This window comes from Furipterus horrens, unplaced genomic scaffold, assembly GCF_987537825.1.
Source record: "Furipterus horrens unplaced genomic scaffold, mFurHor1.1.pri manual_scaffold_12, whole genome shotgun sequence".
NCBI classification, from domain to species: domain Eukaryota; kingdom Metazoa; phylum Chordata; class Mammalia; order Chiroptera; family Furipteridae; genus Furipterus; species Furipterus horrens.
This window is the reverse complement of record NW_028327182.1, coordinates 51,341,879-51,362,671: the sequence shown is the minus strand read 5'-3', so window position 1 is coordinate 51,362,671 and position 20,793 is coordinate 51,341,879. Positions and strand designations below refer to the sequence as shown.

At 35.6% G+C, this 20,793-nt stretch overlaps 1 protein-coding gene across 1 annotated transcript in view; it reads left to right on the top strand.

Moving 5' to 3' along the window:
• KPNA3 (karyopherin subunit alpha 3) overlaps positions 1-20,793 on the top strand; it is a 152,373-nt gene that overhangs the window by 114,665 nt on the left and 16,915 nt on the right. Inside the window, exons 8-11 of the mRNA XM_090258288.1 lie at positions 1,862-1,947; positions 3,905-3,991; positions 4,370-4,539; positions 5,729-5,773. Of these exons, the coding sequence (XP_090114414.1) occupies positions 1,862-1,947; positions 3,905-3,991; positions 4,370-4,539; positions 5,729-5,773 (388 nt within the window). The remainder of the gene's footprint in view (positions 1-1,861; positions 1,948-3,904; positions 3,992-4,369; positions 4,540-5,728; positions 5,774-20,793) is intronic.

Below are 20,793 nucleotides of genomic sequence, written 5' to 3'. Positions count from 1 at the left end.
GAAATTAGATATTAAAAATACTATGAATAGTTGATGAAATAATGAAGGGTGACTGTCCTTTCTAGTTAGTCTCACTCTTCATGTGAAGCGGGAATGCTTATACATTGAGGGCACCATCTCCAGAGATCTTTCCTACTTCATAGCACGTATAGCTAATTCACTGGCCAGGGGTGGGGGTGGCATAAATTGATTATTCAACTATGTTTTGTTGCTAGAGGATGCTTTTGATAATTCTTTTTGAGAATATTTGGAAAATTAAAATTCATTGAATTTTTTTAAGATAAAAATTAAATGGTTGTGGGTTATAGAAATAATATACACAAAACATTGGTGATATCAAGCTTATAATAAATGTTCATTTATTCTTTACCTCTTACACTCACTATTTATTTTTTCTGTATCTTCTCACTTTTTTTTCAAATGATGTCTTCGGAGATTTTGCCTGGTTTTGTATTTTGATTTTTTACATCTTTCTGTTTTTCTTATTTAAGGCCCTCATTTCCAGTATTTTGCCGTACCACCTAGTCTAGTTTAATAACCTTTTCTTTCCTTCTGGAACAGCATATACCATCTCATCATCTTTGATCTTGTTCTTTTACTACTACTCTTCCTCTTGATACTCTTATTCCCTGCCTTTCCCAAAATTCATTATGTAGTTCTTGCCTGCTACTCCATGTTCTCTCATCTGTTCCATTTCTTTAACCTCGATGCTTGCTGTATCTCTAACATTTATTCTCCTTAAACCTTTTCTTTCTTGGATTTCTCTAACCTTTTGATGCTAACAACCTCACTCTTCAACAAATACAGTGTTTTCCTGCAGCCCTATCTTTTGGCTCTCCTTTTGTTTTTGCTCACTACCACTTCCTCCCACCTTGGTATTAGGTTTAAAGGAATTTATATTCTTTCAGTTATTTATCCTAACTTAATGTAGATAATTCCCTTTTAACAGGTCTTTCCTACATCAGCCTTTGACCTTTTAAAATTCATTCTGCGTGTCATGGCCTCCAACATTTTCTTTAGTTCTTTTTTCAGTAGTACTCTATATTTAGTATGTCTATAGAAAAAATTTCAAGTTCTGAAGCTTGGTATTTGAGTCCTCTTTCCTCTCCCACCCTCACTCCACCAACACACACACACACACACACACACACACACACACACGTTTAGATAACCTACCCTCCCAATTTCATCTTGTTAAATTTTTGCATACTTCCTTGGCTTCAGCTCTCTTGATCTGTTCCTAGTCATCCATACATATCATGATTATCCACCCATGATACTTTTATTTCTATTTCTACCTGTCAGTGTCTTTCTTTATCCATATTTGAAAAGCTAGTTGTTTTTACCTTCTTTGTAAGGTTTCCATCATTATTTCAAATTATAATGATCTTGTCGTTTCAGCAAAGTTATGTTGCCTTATAATAAATACCTCTAGTATCTAAAGCAGATAATATGGAGTCACACATGATCCTATCTTTAAGACCAGTCTCTAGAGGCTTTGGCAGTGATTCAAGTGAGATGATGAGGGCCTCAATTAGCAGAGTGATATTAGGAGTGATGCCATAAATATAAGAATATTTAGAAGGTATAATTGATAGGGATTATTGATTAAATGTTTGTGGGAGAGGAAGGAGTCAAAGAAAAAAAAAAGACTGGCTAAATGTTGCAGCTACCAGTGATATAAAAGTATGTTAATGACTTTGGTAGCCAATGAGACATTCAGGTGGAGATATACAACAGGCAGTTGGATATAATCAGGTGAAATTCAAGGGCAAGCTAAAGGACAATAATATAGATCTATAGGTCATAAATGTAAGTGAAAGTTCTGTGCCCAAAGATTTTTATTGTGTTTTTTTTCTAGCCCTTCATTACAGTTTGAAGCTGCTTGGGCATTAACTAATATAGCATCAGGAACTTCTGCCCAGACTCAAGCTGTTGTACAGTCTAGTAAGTAAATTAGCTTCCTTATGTACTGGAGTTGTTGTGTTTTTTAAAAAAATAAAGACAAGGAAGTAGAATTTATTGTAATTTTATGTTGTAACACTTTTAAATGTGAATTTAATAAGTTAGTTTTGATGATTGTCATCTTTCCCATAGATGTCATTAATTATCATTAAATAATTTTAATTGTGGGTACTAAAATGTGAATAGAGTTTTATCTTTTTAGATAGAGACTGTCTCCTCTTAGCAGGTTTTTAAATTTCTGTTTCTGATACCTCAAAGGTGCTGAGTAGCTTATACCTTTTAGCTTATAACGTATATATTTTTTAAAGTATGCCTACTTCAAGATGAGATAATTGTTGTTAATATGTTGATCAGACCGACAAAAACCTTTTGGAAAAATGTGTTGAAAAAAATGTGGAACACTGAACTGACTTTAGGTGGTACTCAAGATGATGTTAAATAGTATATGATACAACAATCCATTGAATCAGATAGTGAGGATAATATTATTTTTTAGTTTTCTTTTTTAAATATTTTAATAATTTTTAGGTGACAGTTTCCAGTTAGATGTTAGTTGTAATAGAAAGGGGAGAGATTTTAGACAAGGACTTTCAAGAGACTAGTAGGTATAACCTAATAACAATGGTTTTTTTTCATTTTAAATTTTTTTGGTTATCTACTATTTATGGTAATTGATACTAGTCTTCTATTTATAAAGGTGAAAAATAAAATTAGTTAAATTACAAATGTGAGTGAATTGAAACCCTAATACATTGCTGGCAAGAGTATAAAATTGCAGTTTTTTTGGAAAAACAGATTATCTCAAAAGTTTAATCATAGAGTTACCAGATGGCACAACAGTTTCACTACTAGGTGGAACTGAGAGATATGAAACACGTCCGAAGACTTGTGCACAGATGTTTGTAGCAGCATTACTCATAATAGCCCGAAAATTGAAATAACCCCATTAGATGATGAGTAGATAAACAAAATGTGGTACCCAGTTGAATACTATTCAGCAGTAAAAAAGAATGAAATATGGATACATGCTATAACATGGATGAACATTAAAAATCTTATGCTAGGTGAAATAAACCAAACATGCACAGAAAAATATATTATATAATTTTATCTATATGAAATGTTTAGGAAAATCTATGGGGAAAGAAAGCAGATTAAAAGGTTGCCTGGGGCTGGGGACTGCCCCAGCAGGACTGCTGCGGGTGTGGGATTTTGAGGGTGATGGAAATGTAAAATTAGATTATGTTGATATCTGTACAACTCTGTATAAATATGAAAACCCATTGAATTGTACACTTAGATAAATTATATTGTATGTAAATTATATCTCAATAAAGCTGTTAAAGAATATAGGTAGTGCAGAGATACAGCAAAAAATCGTAGAGATAGTACATACACAACTGACTGAAATTTATGAAAAAGTGATCTGGCTTATGCTTAGTTTTCTACTGATGCCTGGAAGGAGTATTATACCAGTGTTTTAGACTTTGGGTTAATGTGTAAGTTATATAAAGAATAAGGATTGTAATGATAAATTATTTTAAAATATAAGGTAGGCCTGATTTAGGAATAATCAGTTCTTTAGTTAATCCCATATTCTAAGATTATGAGTTTGGTGCAGGAATGCTGTCTTTTTTTTTAATGCATAAAAGCAAAAATTTTAATGCATTATAGGAAAAATTGCTGCTCCTGGCTTTTAGTTAATGATATAAAAGCAACTTTTATATACTGTTAATTAGGTGTGTTACTTAAATATTACTAGGGGAAATACTAAAATAGATTATATTTAGGTTAAATGTGTTTGCCCTATTTGTTCGATTCATTGGGCAACTATAAAGTGACAAGTTCTATGTATTTTATCAGCTTACTTAGCTTAAAAACCTATAAACTCTACAACATTTTGCAGTCTAAATATCAGCTTTTCCTTTTTTTAAAATAGATGCTGTGCCTCTTTTTCTGAGACTTCTTCATTCGCCGCATCAGAATGTTTGTGAACAAGCAGTATGGGCTTTGGGAAACATTATAGGTAAGTTATATTAATTCTGAAAAGACTTCAATTAAGAATTTTAATTAACTTTTTTCCTACACTGGCATAGTCATTATATACTATGTTTCCTCTAATTTTAACATGGGTTGACTATCTTTTTTCCTTATAAATAATAATTTAAAATGGTACACTTTTGAAACAGATATGCAATTTGCTGTCAAGATTGGTAGGTTAAATTTGTATCCCCCACCCACCACCCCCCAAATCAAGGTCTGGAGAAACAGCAACTCTATGCCCTTGACTAATGGTGAGGAAACATAGAACATCAGTGTCCCAACATAAGCCATTGCATACATTTCAGACTTCCTCATCCTGGATGTAATTTTTTTTTTAAAAATACAATTTTCATTTCTGTAGGTGATGGTCCTCAATGTAGAGATTATGTCATATCACTGGGAGTTGTCAAACCTCTTCTGTCCTTCATCAATCCCTCCATTCCCATCACCTTCCTTCGGAACGTCACATGGGTCATTGTCAATCTCTGCAGGAATAAGGACCCCCCACCGCCTATGGAGACAGTTCAGGAGGTAAATGAAGAATTGCAAAGGCCAGATGGTATATTTCCCCTATGTTTATGCTTTAGATTTTCATGCACAGGGAATGCAATAATGCATATACTGATTTCATTACAGGTACAAGATTTTTAAAGTAGTGTGTCGTTTAATCTTTGACTCCTGTTAAAAAGTATCTTGTGGTATCTGAAAGAATGTCAGTCCATCCGAATTCTTATTTTTTTATGAGTATTTTTATAAAAATAAAATATTCACAATTCAAACAGGAAAATGCAAAGGAGAAAATAAAATCTTAAAGTTTTATTACTACATTGTGTTGTTGATTTAACACTAAAAAAATAAGGGATTGACACAGGTGAAACTAGTGTACTTATTATATGCAAATATTCTTGAGTTAATTTGCATTAAGTCCAATTGAAATTTCCCTGATTATTGACAAAATTAGTGTTCTTAAATGTGTCTTACTTAGTATTAAATCTACAATTAAAACAAAGTAAAAACTTCTATTTACATCTAATTTATAAATGGATCTGGGTATTTTAAGTTTTTAAAACTCCTACATAACCTTTAGTCACTTGACTGTGTAGAGAAATGTTGATTGTGAATATTTATAATTGACATCTTTTGCTGGCTTCTGCTACCTTTTGCTTTTATGGAAAGAGTATTTAGTGTGATTCCCCTCCCAGATTTAAAAAATATATATATCTGTAAGGCCTGAATTCAACAAACAGACTTTATACTTTGTACTGGTTAGAATTTTCTTTACTAAATTTAAGCTCAGAAACTTTAATTTGACTCAAGTAGCTTATTAAATAAAATCTTATTTTTACTTTAAGCAGGTAAGTGAGAGGATGATGTCAGTTTTAAGAATAACTTTTTAAAAATAGCTACACTGTGTGTACTTGCATCTCCATACTTTTCACTTGACATTTTATGTCATAAAAAAGGTTATTGAAAACAAATGTTTTTCTTTTAAGGTACTTTAATCTCTGCCAGATATATTTGGATATTTTAATTGGTCATCTGAATTATGATTTTGGTTTTCCAGATTGAATTAATCAAATTTCCATTTTCCTAATAGTCAAACAAATTTGATATTGTCTTTCTTACCCTGCAAATTGTATTTACTGTTTTTTGTATCAGTTATTCATTTTTACAGAGACATATTCATCAGTGTTATTTATTGTTTATCTTCTTTCCTCAGATTTTGCCAGCATTATGTGTCCTCATATACCATACGGACATAAATGTAAGTAAATCAGCTTAGATTTGGAATTTTGCTCTTGAGAGAACGAGAAGGGTCATTTATTCTTTGGTCTTTTAATAACTATCAGCATATATCTTATTAACTTACTAATTTCCACAATGTGTAAGTAGTTTTTAGAAATAGGGTTAAAGTTAAATGAAGTTTATAGCTTAAATCATCCAGAGAACAAGATGCTAACTTTAAGAAAATATCACATATGTAGTTTATATATCTGACCATTATTAGTAGTGTTTTAAGTATTAACATTTATAAAGCAGTAAAAACTTTATAAAGCAACTTCATATTTTTTTTTAAATCTCATTTGATTCTTATAGTGAATAGGCTAGATATCATTGTCTCCATTTAACAAAGTAAGAAAATGAGCCTCAGAGAAACATTAAGCAACTTGTTGAAAGTTGCAGAGCTTGTAAAGGTAGAGTTGATATTCAAAACAGATCTTCTCATAACAAATCTTGTGTATTTCCCATGAAACCACACTGCTTCCCAGGCCTTTTGAGGTATAGTATTGAAGAATAGCTAGTCTAGTTTTAAATGCAAATTTTTTTTAGGAGACTTGTTTATTATATGAGATTTAGTTAAGTGTTTATTATACACATTCTGGCAAGTGTTTTATTGGCAGTCTGAAAATTCTCCTAAATGTAGCAAGGCAGTGTTATTTTTCCATGGAGTAAACCAATGGATAAATTTCACTGAATCTAGAATTGAGTCTCTATAGCATTGATCTGGCTTCTGTTGTTCCAACTAAGATCTCTTTCTGATTTGTTGTATGTTTGTGTTTTTATAATCTTATCTTTGTGTGTGTGTGTTTGTGCCAGAATTGTGTGATTTCTCATTGAGATAAAGAAAATAGATCTTTGCTAACATTTCTTGAGAGGCAGTGTAGTTCATAAATAAACACTGGACCACATTTCTCTAGTTTATTTTAATACATAAGGCTCTTAGGAAGAAATCTTTTAAAGATAACTGAAATAACTTTTTATTTATGACATATTAGCCTGAAATGTCATAAAAATTAAATGAAGCATTTTTATTTATATGCTATCCTATTTTCAAAATGTATAGAAATGTGATTAGCAAAAGACATACAAGATAATATTATAAAAGACAGGAGGTAAAATTTTTTTTTTAAATGTATCTGTTGCTATTAAGGGTCAAATTTAGTTCTCTGCTTTATGACAGTTTCTCCTAACCATTACTGCTTCTAATTCATACCTTCATCAACCTCTTTAAACCTACTATGACAACAAAATAGGCCTACCTACATTCAATTTTCCCTGTTCCAAACCCACCATGCCTTTTGTACGTTATGCCTATAAAAGATGGGAGCACATCACTCCTCTATTTAAAAATCATCAGTGACTCTGTACTCAGTACAAGGTAAAGCCCAAACTCCTTAAAACAAGATTCAAAACCCCCTGCAACTTCCTAACCAATGCATTCTGCAGATCCTCCACGTATTATCAAGTCCTGAATATCTTTCCTTATGTTTCTGAAATGACTATTTCAGCTTAACAAAATCTTACTTATCCTAGTTATATGATTTTAGACAGATTGCCTATCTATCTGCCTCTTCCCTGCCCCCCACATTTGTAAGACGTAGATAATGTCAGTAACAATTTCATAGGACTTTTGTAAGGAATAAATGAGTTACCATATGAGAAGTGCTTACAATAGTGCCTGACATGTTTTAAACCTTCAATAAAAACTATTAGCAATCATCTTTGTCACCTTTATCATCACTACTACCATCATCCTTCTTTTCTTTATTATGCTTATTCCAAATGTTACTTTCTCAATGAAGCTTCCTGGTTGCTAGAAAGAATATGTGCTTCCATAATCTATCACTTTGGTCATTTACCTATTTAACTTTGTTTTCCTGTTTGTTTTCACACAATAGTGTGTGTTTATGTGATCATGGTATGAAAGAGCATAGGCCTTGGACCTGGCTTCAATTTTCAGCAATGGCACTTATTCATCATTGGATGAACTTAGATTATTTTACATTACTGAGTTTCAATATCCTTATTTGTAAAATAGGAGAATGAAAACATCTCATAAGGGTGGTTGTAAAGATAAAAGGAGACTATAGAAGTAGATTCAGCATAGACAGTCATTGACGAAAGGGAATTACTTTCACTTTTTTTTTTTAATCTAATGTTGCGGTCTTAGAGAGAGCAGGATCTTTTCTATCTTTGAGCCTATAATTAGGGCACAATTCTAGTTTTAGGGGAATAATCTCTTGAGTGTTTGTTAAACTTGACAAATATAACTACAGTACTTTGCCACTTGTGTTTCAAATAAACACAACCAACAGATGATAGAAGCTTTCTATTTACCTGTAATCAATTTCATAATGTCTTGGAAAAGTCTTGATGGAAATATTAGATATTTTACTTTTTTCCCTTTTAATGTTGGCTGTCAGAAAGCATAGAACTAAATTTGACATTTGAGAGCAACAATTCCATTTATTGTATAATTTTACCTCCTCCTTTCTTTTATGATATTTATTAGCTTATGATTTTTGATCACTTTTCTCTCCGTTTTGAAAATATGCTAGCATATAACTAAAAATGTTTCACTTAATTTTTACGACATTTCAGGCTAATATGTTACAAATAAAAAGTTATTTTAGTTACCTTTAAAAGATTCCTTCCTAAGAGCTTAATGTACTAAAAATAAACTAGAGAAATGTGGTCCAGTGTTTATTTATGAAGTACACTGCCTCAAGAAATGTTAGCAAGGATGTATTTTATTTTATCCCAATGATAAATCACAATTCTGGTACATGTACACACACACACACACACACATATGTGTGTGTATACAAAGATGATATTATAAAAACACAAACATACAACAAATCAGAAAGAGATCTTAGTAGGAACAGTAGAAGCCAGATCAATGCTATATAGAGTCAATTCTAGTTCAATGAAATTTACCCATTACTTTACTCCACAGAAGAATAACACTTTGCCTTGATACATTTGTTAAAGAGATAGTGAGTAGAACTTCAAGAGGAAAAGATCAAAGATAAAGGGGAAAAAAATACTTTGGTGTCTAATTGGTAATTTGAATAGACAATAATACCATCAAAAGGAATAAAGAAAAAGGATGAGACTGGTAGGAGAGGATGATGAGTGTTGTAGGACAGACACATTGATTCTGATTTACTTGTTCCTCCATAGCAATGTTTCCAATAAGGAAAAAGGCAACACAGATATGAAATATGTCAGTATTTAAGGGATTTATAAAAGTATGGACATTGAGTAGGATTCAGAAAAATAGCTAAAAATTGAAATATAAGGAATTCTTTGTATTTGAGCAGCAACAGCAAGGGAAGAGAAACATGCAGAAGAGTTTTTTATAGAGAGATAGAAACATAAACTAAGAAACAACATGTAGAGAAAAAAATTAAGACAGATTTAGCAGGTTCTAGATTATGCAGGGTCTTATATACCATCTTAAGAGCCATATGTCTTTTTTATGTAGCTGATAGGGAGCCAGAGAATAATGGTCTGATTTGTATTTTGGATTGATAAGTCATACTGCTGGTGGTGCATAGATTTTAGGGGAAACTGGAGTTGGGAAGACAGATCAATGGTGATTTTGTGGTATGGGTAAGAGAATATTAGGACCAGTACTAGAGCTTAGACGTTAGCAATCAAAAGACAAGGGAAGACATGAGAAATGTTTAGATGATAAATTTGCTGGTTTTGTTATGTTTAGATGATAAATTTGCTGGTTTTGTTTTGTCAGGAATAGTACCCAGCTTTCTAACTTGAGTTTTAGGGTAAGACACAACAGAAAACAAGAATAGCAGCAGGGAGAGGTATAAAACAGCAGGAAGGACTTTATAAGACAATGACTTAGGGAATGCTGGAAAAACTGGGTTGAGGTGTGGAGATAAAGTAGATTATGGACTTCAGTATACTTAAGTGTGATATTAGAACAATTAAATACTGACCTTGAGGACTAGAGAAGAAATTTGGACTGATCCAGGTCAGTCTGTGTTCATTTGCTTTCTAGTGATTGTATATTTAAAGTTAGTTTACAATTGCAGAGATTCTGTAGCATTTGGTTTTCCTGCCCTTTTTCAAGTTGTCCATCCATGACTTGAAATGTCTATGCAATTTTGAGTGTTATCTAACAGTTAATACCAATCTAACTTATTTTACTGCTTACAAATGAACTTAATCAGTTGTAGCAGATTGCTTATGTGCTGAGACTTGGTTATTAGTGACACTTGATGATAAGTGTGTTGGGGTACCCAAGACCACCTTCAAGTCTGGGTTTTGCTAGAAGGAATAACTGAAAAGCTGTTACACTCATACTATGGTTTATCTCAGCAAAAGGATGCAGACTTAAAAATCAAAAAAGGCAAAAGGCATAAAGGGTAGGGTTTAGGAGAAACCAGTGCAAGCTTCCAGTTGTCCTCTCCCAGTAGAGTTGTAAGGAGAGCACTTTATTCTCTCAGCAGACACGTGTGACAGAACATACGAAGTATTGCCAATCAGAAGCTTCTCAACTTTAGTGTCCAGGATTTTATTGGTGGTCAGTCACATAAGGCATAAATAGCTTGCATTACTGACCTTAGCTATTTAGTCTTCATCCCCTCCCAGAGGTCAAAGTGATAAGGTGTGGCCTAAGGCCTCAAGCGAACAAAAAGATAGCTGACCATAAAATCACATTATTAACATAAGCTCTCTGTCTGGACCCAGGGTCTCAGGTATACAGGGTTATTGGGCAGGATAATCCAAGGGCTCAGATTATTTTGAAGGAGCTGATCAAGGGCCAGTCTTTTCTTTGAAATGTACAGGATTTGAGCACTCCAAGTTTAGTGAGTTACCTTTTAATGCATATAAGGATTAAATGTAAGTATGCAGTTGCAACTTGGTTCATTTCTAGTTGTGTCTGAAGGAAGTATGACATTAACATCATTAGACATGCCATAGATACCTGATCTTTGATAAACTAGACTAATCACTTTACTTTAGGACAAAATTATTTTCTTCAATAAAAATGTATTTGCATTCCTCATATCTTTTTTCCCCCTCATACCTTCTTTTACCAAACACATTATTCTCTATGTAGTCATTTTTCATTACCATAACATCCTAATTAGGATTTGTTCTGAGTGTCTGGATCTTAATCTGAGTCATTTTGTGCACTTATAGCCTTTCAAAATGACATGCTAAGGTCTCCAAACTTATTACCCTGGTTTCCTATCTGGTTCGTTAGCCTTAAAGCTAGCAGAGCAGTAGACAACTGCATGTCCTTAATTAAACCAGAATTGAGGAGGAGGAGGAAGATGGCAGCAGAGTAGCTAATAGCCCTCTCCACTTGCTACCATCTCTGATCGATGTGGAGTAAAAACACAGAGCAGAGAGTGAGAGAGAGCGGCTGTGAGTGAGCATGAACACGAACGAGAGCACAGGACTGTGCGGGAGTGATCAAGAATCGGCCTGCCTGCAGGGCTCCTGGGAGCCAGCAGCCCGTGCTTTCTAAGAGGAGCCACCATGGCTGCCCAATCCAGCACTTCAGGCTTTATGGTGTAGGGGCAGCCGCAGATTGGCTCAGAGGTTATGACCTATCAGGGCAAAGAGTGAAGGCCTCAGAGGTGCGTGCCCCAGAAGATGCAGAGCGGGAACAGGCCCACCCAAGGCTGAAGATCTCTGGAGGGAGTTGGTCAGCACTCCACCACAGCCCTGTTACTGTATAGCCTCGGGGCTCTTCCCAGCCATCTGGGAAGGATCCAGAGAGAAACTTTGTATGAAACTGTCAGAGGCTTGGAAAGGCAGTGGCCAGCCCTGACCATGAGAGACTGTGATTTTGGAGGAGAGGGAGTGCGTGGAGAACAGGGTCCACAGGGACTGGTGCTGCAACGTGGAGGCCACACAGAGACCGTTTTAAAAGGGAAGCTGAGGCAAGACCTGAGACTAGGCAGAGACCTGGGGCTCGCACACTAGTGCGTGCGGTCACAGCAGCTCTGCTAAACAAAAGCTCAGAGGGATAGAGTACACTGCACAACCAGTGAGACCTGACCCAGCGCACCTCTTGAGCGGAGGGCTGTTCAGAGTGGAGAGTTCGTCAAGAGCCTCTAGCAAGAGAGCAGAGGGCTCAGGACTGAGAGGCAGGAGCTGGATGCCTGAGATTTGCTGCTACAGCCAGCTAGAGCCCCTCACAGAAAGGTAAGCCCAATCCCCACATGCAGGATTCCAGGCTCTGCAGATCAGCAAATCCAGGCTCAGAAGTATCCTGCTGGGAACATTTCCGCAGGGGAACGAAGAAAAACCTCTGAAAAAGCCCTTCACTAGACACCAGGAGCTACACAGTTCCTCAGGCCCTGATCTACTAAACCCAGCAGAGCAGAGAAAAAGACAGGCACAACAAGGCTCTAACTTCTCTCCTGCTTAGCTTTTTAACATTTATATCTTGCCCTTCAAGTTTGGGCCTAATATGTCACCAGGTTTTATATTATAATTTATTTCAAATCTCATATATTACTCTTCCCTTCTCTTACTCTATTTTACCTTCTTCCTTTTACTTCCAATTTTGGATTTAAATTCTATTTTCTATTTTGCTATGACTTGTTTCTTTTTGCACTCTTACTATTTCTCCCCTCTCTAGCCTCTCAAAACCATTTGTGAGTGTCATTAGCCATTTCAAGTTCTTTTTCTCATTATTAAAATACCCTTATTCTCTCTCCACCTTTATCAGTCTTTATCAATATTTGCAGATAAAGTGGTTGATGATACACTTCTTCAATCTTATTTCTAGGTAGTCACTATTTTTGTATTTCAGATCTCAAATTTTACCAGTCCCCTCTCCTACTCCATTTTGCCTTCTTCTGGCCCTTTCTGTTTTTTGTTTAAAATGTTATTTTTTCCCTGTCTTAGCCTGGTTTGCATTTCTCACTTTCAGTATTCCTTCTCCCTCTATCCTCTTATTCCCAGCCCACCTATATAAATAGTGCTGTGGTGGATCTTTTTCTTCAGTTAGGTCCCTATTATTTGTTATTATATAATTTTTGGTTGTTTCTTTTTATTTTTTTTTTCACTAAATGTATATACATATATATGTTTTTATTTCAGTTTAAACCTAATACTATATACTCCCTTCTCTTACTCCATTTTACCTTCCCTCCTCCCTTTTTAAATTACAATGTAAATTTTACTTTCTCTCTTCAACTTCCCATTTCCCTACTCTTATTATTTCTCTTCCCTTTACCCTTGGAAAATCACTTTCTTCTCAGTCATCTCATATTTGATTTTCATTTCATATAAGAGTCTTAATCTCTTTACACTCCTATTAATATTGGCTTATTTGCTGCTGATAGTGTGGTTGTGTGGGGGGTTTATTTTTATGGGTGTGGGTCTATTTCCTAGACTGTTTTATTTTATTCTGGCAGCACCTGTACAACAGTATCCAAGACATGGTGGGCAGACTGACTCAGTCAGCCAGCCAGAGGGAAGGAAACACCAAAAATGATCCAACAACAACCAAAACCCAATTACAACAAGAGAACCCACATAAACAACATTAGGGGCAGCCCAAGGGCATCAAGATCAGGAACTCAAAGGGACTGACTGCATCACTGAGTCCCACAGGTCTCCTAACACAGAAAATTACACCACAAAGACGGGGAGGCAAAGCAGACCAATCTAATATGAGGAAATAAACAAGAAGAGTCACCTAAAATGGGGAGACAGAGAAACAACCACCAATCAAAAGGAAAGGAGAAATCCCCAGCAAGACCACCTAACAAAATTAAGGCAAGAAAACTATCAGACATTGAGTTCTAAATAATGGTTTATAAGGACACTCGAGTAGCTCAGTGAGGAATACAAAGAACTCCAAGGAAGCTACAACGACTTACTGCAAACTACACCAGCATGAAAAAGAACATAGAAAATGTTCAACTTTTTTAAAAGAAAATTTTAGATAGTATTTATTAAATTTGTGCCTCTTCTTATAATTTTCTGATGTCACAGTAACTAATTTATACCTTATTTTTTCAGAAAAAGTATTGTTCATAATCATCCACAATCTTTGCACCCATGTTTGTCCCATCTAAAGACCACATTAGAAATGTTTTACTCTATGAGTTTTATGAAGGTGCCAATGCAAGTACAGCAGCAAAGTCTATTTAGTGCACTTATAGGGACAATGCAGTGACTGAAAGAAGTTGCAGGAGGTGGTTTTCCCATTTCCAAAGTGGGGATTTCATTTAGAAAAATGAGCCAAAAAAGGGTCGTCCGAAAAAACTTGTTTCTGAAGTGTTGGAAGCTGTTGTCAGAGAAAACCCCACCATTGCCTCTAGCGAAGTTACAGAACAGTTTAACGTAGCCCATACAACCATGCTACGCCAACTGAAAAGGATTTGAAAGATCTCAGTAGTTGGAAAATGGGTCCCACACGAACTATCTCCAGAGAATCTGCAAAAGCGTTACATGTTGTGAATCATTGCTTTCATGACACCTTCAGGTACCATTTTTAGGTAGGCTTGTTACAGGTGCTGAAAAGTGGATCCTTTACCATAACGTTAAATGCCACCAATCGTGGATCAGCCGAGGAGGAAGAAGAGTTCAACAACCAAGAGCAGGACTTCATCCAAAGAAGATCATGTTGAGTGTATGGTGGGATATGGAAGGAATTGTCCATTACAAACTGTTACACAACAATCACACAATTCCTGCTAATCTTTACTGTGAACAACTTCGTCGTTTGAAAGCAGTTTTGAACCAAAAGCAACCCTCCTTAGTCAACAGAAAAGATGTCATCTTCCATCACAATAATGCTCATCTTCACACAGCTCAACTCACCAAAAATTTCTTGAAAGAGCTTGGTTGGGAAATATTACTTCATTCTCCATATTCTCCTGACCTCGCTCCTTCTGATTATCTATGGCAGAGGTGCCACACACACCCTAGGCTCAGTTTGAAGTTGCTCTTTCCAGCAGAGGCTTCATGACCACGGCGGAACAAACTTTTACCCAGGACACTTTGTTATGTCTGGGGAAAGGAAGGTGACTGCCTCTCTAGTGGAGACCAGCAGCCAAACCTTCATCCCTCAGGTCTTCTATTGAGGAGGATACATACAAGAAATACAAGGTTAAGATTCATAAATTGTCTATTGTATTCAGGCATTTGACAGTAACAGATAACAAACACTAATTCGGGAGTCACACTTACTGATTAGAGTCAAGGTCTATAAAACATTTGGACCAGGTGCAGGGTTCCATATACTCCCTGCTAAAGATAGCTTACACTACATTGCTGATAAGGAAAGGAGAGCAAGTTTTAAAGCACAATGAGCTTAAGCGCTCTTTGATCTAATTCCCATGGCAACCCTCTGAGTGGTTAACAGTCATGTTCTACGCACAGCCTTATGTTGAGACTTAGAGACAAGCACGGCCAGGACGCTGGCGGCTCGTCATGCTCAGGCTGGGTCTACAGTTCCTTAAACCACGAGGAGCGGTTGCTCACAATTATCATTTGTTTTGGGGACTACAGAACCATTTTGATCGTCTTAGGTTGACATCAAGAGAAGAGGTTGAAAATGAGATGGATTTATATTTTGCTTCAAAACCTAAAGAATTTTACAAGTGTGGCTTTTATAAGCTAGTTGACAGATGAAATGAGGTTCTAGAAAGCAAAGGAGGTTATGTGAATGAATAAATATTTTCATAATCATGGGCTTTTTCATTTTTAAAATAGACCTTGAAATCGGACATTATTTTTGCACCAACCTTATATCAATAAGAGACAGGTGGAAATGAATAATACAGCTGCTGAAAGTCAGGCTAGATGAAACGGTTGAATCAGCGAGCTGAAGGACAAAGTAGAAAAAAATTCTCAGACAGAGCAACAAAATGAAAAAAGATTCAAAAAGAACAATGAGGGGTGAAGGGAGATTCAAGACAACATGAAACAGAATAATATCCATATAAAAGGGATGCCAGAAGGAGAAGAAGAAGAGCAAGTGGTAGAAAACCTGTTTGAATAAGTAATGACAGAAAACTTCCCTAACTTGATGAGAGAAAAAGTCATGCAAGTCCAGGAAGCACAGAGAGTCCCAATCAAGATGAACTGAAAGAGGCCCACTCAAAGACACATCATAATTAAAATGGCAAAATTTAAAGACAAAGAATCTTAAAGGCAGCAAGGGAGAAACAGCGAGTAACATACTCAACAGAAACACTACAAGCCAGAAGAAAATGGCAAATATTCCAAGTAATAAAAAGTAAAGGCCTATAACCAAGACTACACTACTCAGCCAGGCTGTACTTTAAAATGGATGGTGACAAAAATATGTATCTCCACCAAATCAGCATTGCAAGAAATGTTAAAGGTCTGCTTTAAGAAAATGGAGAGACAGACACAGGTACAAAGGGAAAACATGGCAATGAATAGGTACCTATCAATAATAATCTCAAGTGTAAATGGATTAAATGCTCTATCAAAAGGCACAAGGTAGCTGAACTCATAAGAAAACATAACTCACATATATGCTGTCTATAAGAGACCCACCTCAGAACAAAAAGTATACACAGACTGACAGTGGAGGGATAGAAAAAATATTCCAAGCAAGTGGACATGAAAGAAAAAGCCGGTTAGCAGTGCTTACATTAGACAAAATAGACTTCAGAACAAAGGCCATAAAAAGAGACGGAGAAGGACACTTTATAATACCTAAGGGAAGAATTCACTAAGAAGATACAGCCCTTTGTAAACATATATGGACCCACCATGGAAACACCCAAATATATAAGGAAAATCTTAGAGGACTTCAAGAAGGATATCAACACAACACACTTATAACAGGGCATTTTAACGCTCCACTCTCAACAATGGATAGATTTTCCAAACAAAGAATCGAGAAGGATATTGTGGCAATGAACAACACTCTAGATAAAATGGACTTAATTGATATATACAGAACCTTTCAACCCAAGCGCAAAATATACATTCTTTTCAAATACACATGGAACATTCTCAAAAATAGACCACATGGTAGGACACACACACACACACACCCCCCCCCAAAAAAAGCTTAAGCAATTCAAGAAAATTGAAATTATGTCAACCATTTTTTTGGATCGCAATGGCTTGAAACCGGAAACAAACCTCAAGGAAAAAAATCTCAAGAACATTCAAATTCATGGAGACTGAGTAACATGCTATTAAATAATGGGTTAACAATGAAATCAAGGAACAAATCAGAGTTTCTGGAAACATGAAAATAATCATACAACAGCCCAGAACCTATGGGACACAGCAAAGGCAGTCCCGAGAGGGAAGTTCATAACAATACAGGGCTGCCTAAAAAATGATTTAATTTTTTCAAATAAACAAGCTAACCCTCCATCTACAAGAACAAGAGGAACAACAAACAAAGCCCAGAGCGAGTACAAGGAAGGAAATAATCAAGATCAGAGCAGAATTAAATGACATAGAGACTAAAAGAACAGTTCAAAGGATCAATAAATCCAGGAGCTGGTTCTTTGAAAAGATAAGCAAAATAGACAAGTCTTTAACCAGAATCATCAAGAAAAAAAGAAGATCCAAATAAATCATAAACAAAAGAGGAGAAATTATAAGTGATACCACAGAAATATAAACAATTGTCAGAAATTACCACAAACTACTATGTGCCAAGAAATTTGACAAGCTGGATGACATGGACAAATTTCTGGAAATATATAGTCTTCCAAAACTGAATCAAGAAGAATCAGAAAGCATGAGTAGTCCTTCAACAGCTAGTGAAGTGGAAGCAGTATTCAAAAAAATAAAACTCGACACACAAAAACCCTGTATCGGATGGCTTCATAGGTGAAATTTACCAGACATTGAGTTAAGAGTTAGCTTTTATCCTTCTCAAATTATTCCAAAAAACTCAAGAAGAGGGAAGACTCACAAACTCTTTATAAAGCCAGTATTATTCTAATTCCAAAACCAGGTCAAGACACAACAAAGAAAGAAAACCATAGGCCAATATCTCTGATGCATATGGTTGCTAAAATGATCAACAAAATATTGGCACACCGGCTCCAGCAATACATTGAAAAGATCATACAGCATGATGAAGTGGGATTCACCCCAGAGATGCAAGGATGGTACAATATTCTCAATCAATAAACGTAATACATCACATAAACAGGATGAAAGAAAATAAACCACATGATCATATCAATAGATGCTGAAAAATCATTTGATAAACTAGAGAACCCATTTATGATTAAAATGCTCAGCAAAGGGAGAATAGAGGGAGCATACCTCAACATAATAAGTGCCATATACAAGAAACCTGCCGTCAGTATCATACTCAATGGGCAAAAACTAAAAGCTTTCCCCCTGAGATCAGTAACAAGACAAAGGTGTCCCACCACTTCTATTTGACAAGTATTAGAAGTTTTAGCCACAGCAATGAGACAAGAAAAAGAAATAAAAGGCATCCAATTTGTAAAGGAGGAAGTAAAACTGTCATTATTTGGAGAAGACGTGTTAGTGTACATGGAAAGCCCTATAGACTCCATCAAAATACACAACCAAATTAGTGAATTTGGCAAAATAGCAGGATACAAAATCAATATTCAGAAATCGAAGGCGTTTTTGTACACCAACAATGAAATATCAGAAACAGAAACTAGGAAAAAATCCCATCGACCATAGTTAGAAGAAAAATAAAGTACCTAGGAATAAACTTAACCAAGGAAGTAAAAAAACCTGTGCTCATAAAACTACAGAACACTGAAGAAAGAAATTAAGGAAGATACAAATAAATGGAAGCATATACCATGTTCATAGATAGGAAGAATGAACGTCATTAAAGTGTCCATCCTACCTATAGCAATCTATAGATTCAGTGCAATCCCTATTAAAATACCAATGACATATTTCACAGATTTACAACAAATATTTCCAAAATTTATATGGACCCAAAAATGACCCTGAAGAGCCTCTGCAATCTTGAGAAAGAAGCATAAAGTAGGAGGAATCATAATACCTGATATCAAACTATACCACAAGGCCACTGTAATCAAAACAGTCTGGTACTGGCATAAGAACAGACATATAGATCAATGGAACAGAATAGAGAGCCCAGAAATAAACCAAACTCTCTATGGTCAATTAATATTTGACAAAGGGGGGCAGGAGCATAAATTGGAGTAAAAATAGCCTCTTCAATAAATGGTGTTGGGAGATCTGGATAGGGACATGCAAAAGGGTGAAACTAGACCACCAATTTTACACCATACACCATAACAAATTCAAGATGGATAAAAGACTTCATATAAGTCACAACCCCATAGAGTTCCCAGAGGGAAACATAGATATGTTAGATATTATTCCACTCAGCAATATTTTCCCCAACATATGTCCTAGGGCAAGGGATATAAAGGAAAGATGAAACAAATAGGACTGCCTCAAAGTAAAAAGCTTCTGCATGGCTAGAGAAAACATCAGCAAAATGAAAAGGGAACCAACCATGTGGAAAACATATTTGCCAGTGATATATCAGACAAGACTTTGATCTCCAAAATATATAAAGAACTTATACTACTGAATACCAGGAAGACAAACAATCCTTTTAAAAAATATGCAAAGGGCCTGAAAAGGCGGTTCTCCAAAGTAGACATACAGAGGGCCAATAGACATATGAAAGGATGTTCATCATCTGTAGCCATCAGAGAGATGCAAATTAAAGCCACAATGAGACACCAGCTCACACGCATCAGAGTGGCCATCATTAACAAATTAACAAACAACAAGTGCTGGTGAAGATGTGGAGAAAATGAAACCCTGGTGCACTGTTGGTGAGAATGCAGACTGGTATAGTATTGTGGAAAATAGTATGGAGTTTTCCTGAAAAAAATAAAAATGGAGCTACCTTTTGATCCAATGATCCCACTTCTGGGCTTATACCCAAAGCATTCTAAAACACCAACTCAAAAGACCCTATGCACCCCAATGTTCATAGCACCATTATTTATAATAGCCGAGTGCTGGAAACAGCCTAAGTGCTGTTTATGAGTGGATCAAAAACTGTGGTACATTTACTCAATGGAATACTATGCAGCAGAAAGAAAGAAGGAATTTCTACCCTTTTGTGACAGCGTGGATGGGACTGGAGAGTGTTGCACTAAGTGAAATAAGCCAGGCAGCAAAAGATAAATACCGTATGATCTTACCTATAAGTGGAACCTATTGAACAAAACAAACAAACAAGCAAAATAGAACCAGACATGGAAGTATGGGACAAACTGCCAGCAACCAGAGGGGAGGGACGAGGGTAATAACAGGGTAAGAAGGGGAAGGGTATAGTGAAGGAACAAGTATAAAGGGCTCATGGACATGGACACCAGGGTGGAGATTGACTGTGGGCACAACAGGGGGGAAATTAGGACAACTTTAATTAATTAACAATAAAATAAAATAAGTTTAAAAAATTAAACCAACATTCTTAAGCTAGTTTTTAGTTACTAAAGATTAATCCTAGATCATATGCCCTTGAAAGGTAATTGTGTTAGTTTCTGTTATTTCTCTAATTTATGTAAGAACTCATTTGTTTTAAGCCAATTAAATACGGTACTTTTAAAACCTAAATTTGAGTTCAATCAATTTTGGTAATACTATCTAGCAGTAAAAATAGACCTTATCTTTAACATACATAGACATATATTACCAGACAGCAAAGGACAAAACTCAAAAGAAAAATTATACAAAAATTATGGATCCAAATATGTTTACTGGGAGATGGACTAAGTTGAGGTTTTGCTCAGATGGCCAAAGTTTTTGCATGCTATTAGAATTCCTTTAAAGTTGTGTTTAAAATCAAAATGTTTTCTGTTGTCTCGGAGAGGTTCGAGATCATCTATTTTAAAGTTTTCTTTAAGGTGGGCTTATGAACAAACACATACAAAAGCAAATGGAAAGCAGCCATGCACAGTGAAAGGAATACTCAAAAAATAGAGTGGCTCCCAAAGGCCTGAGTTAAAAGGT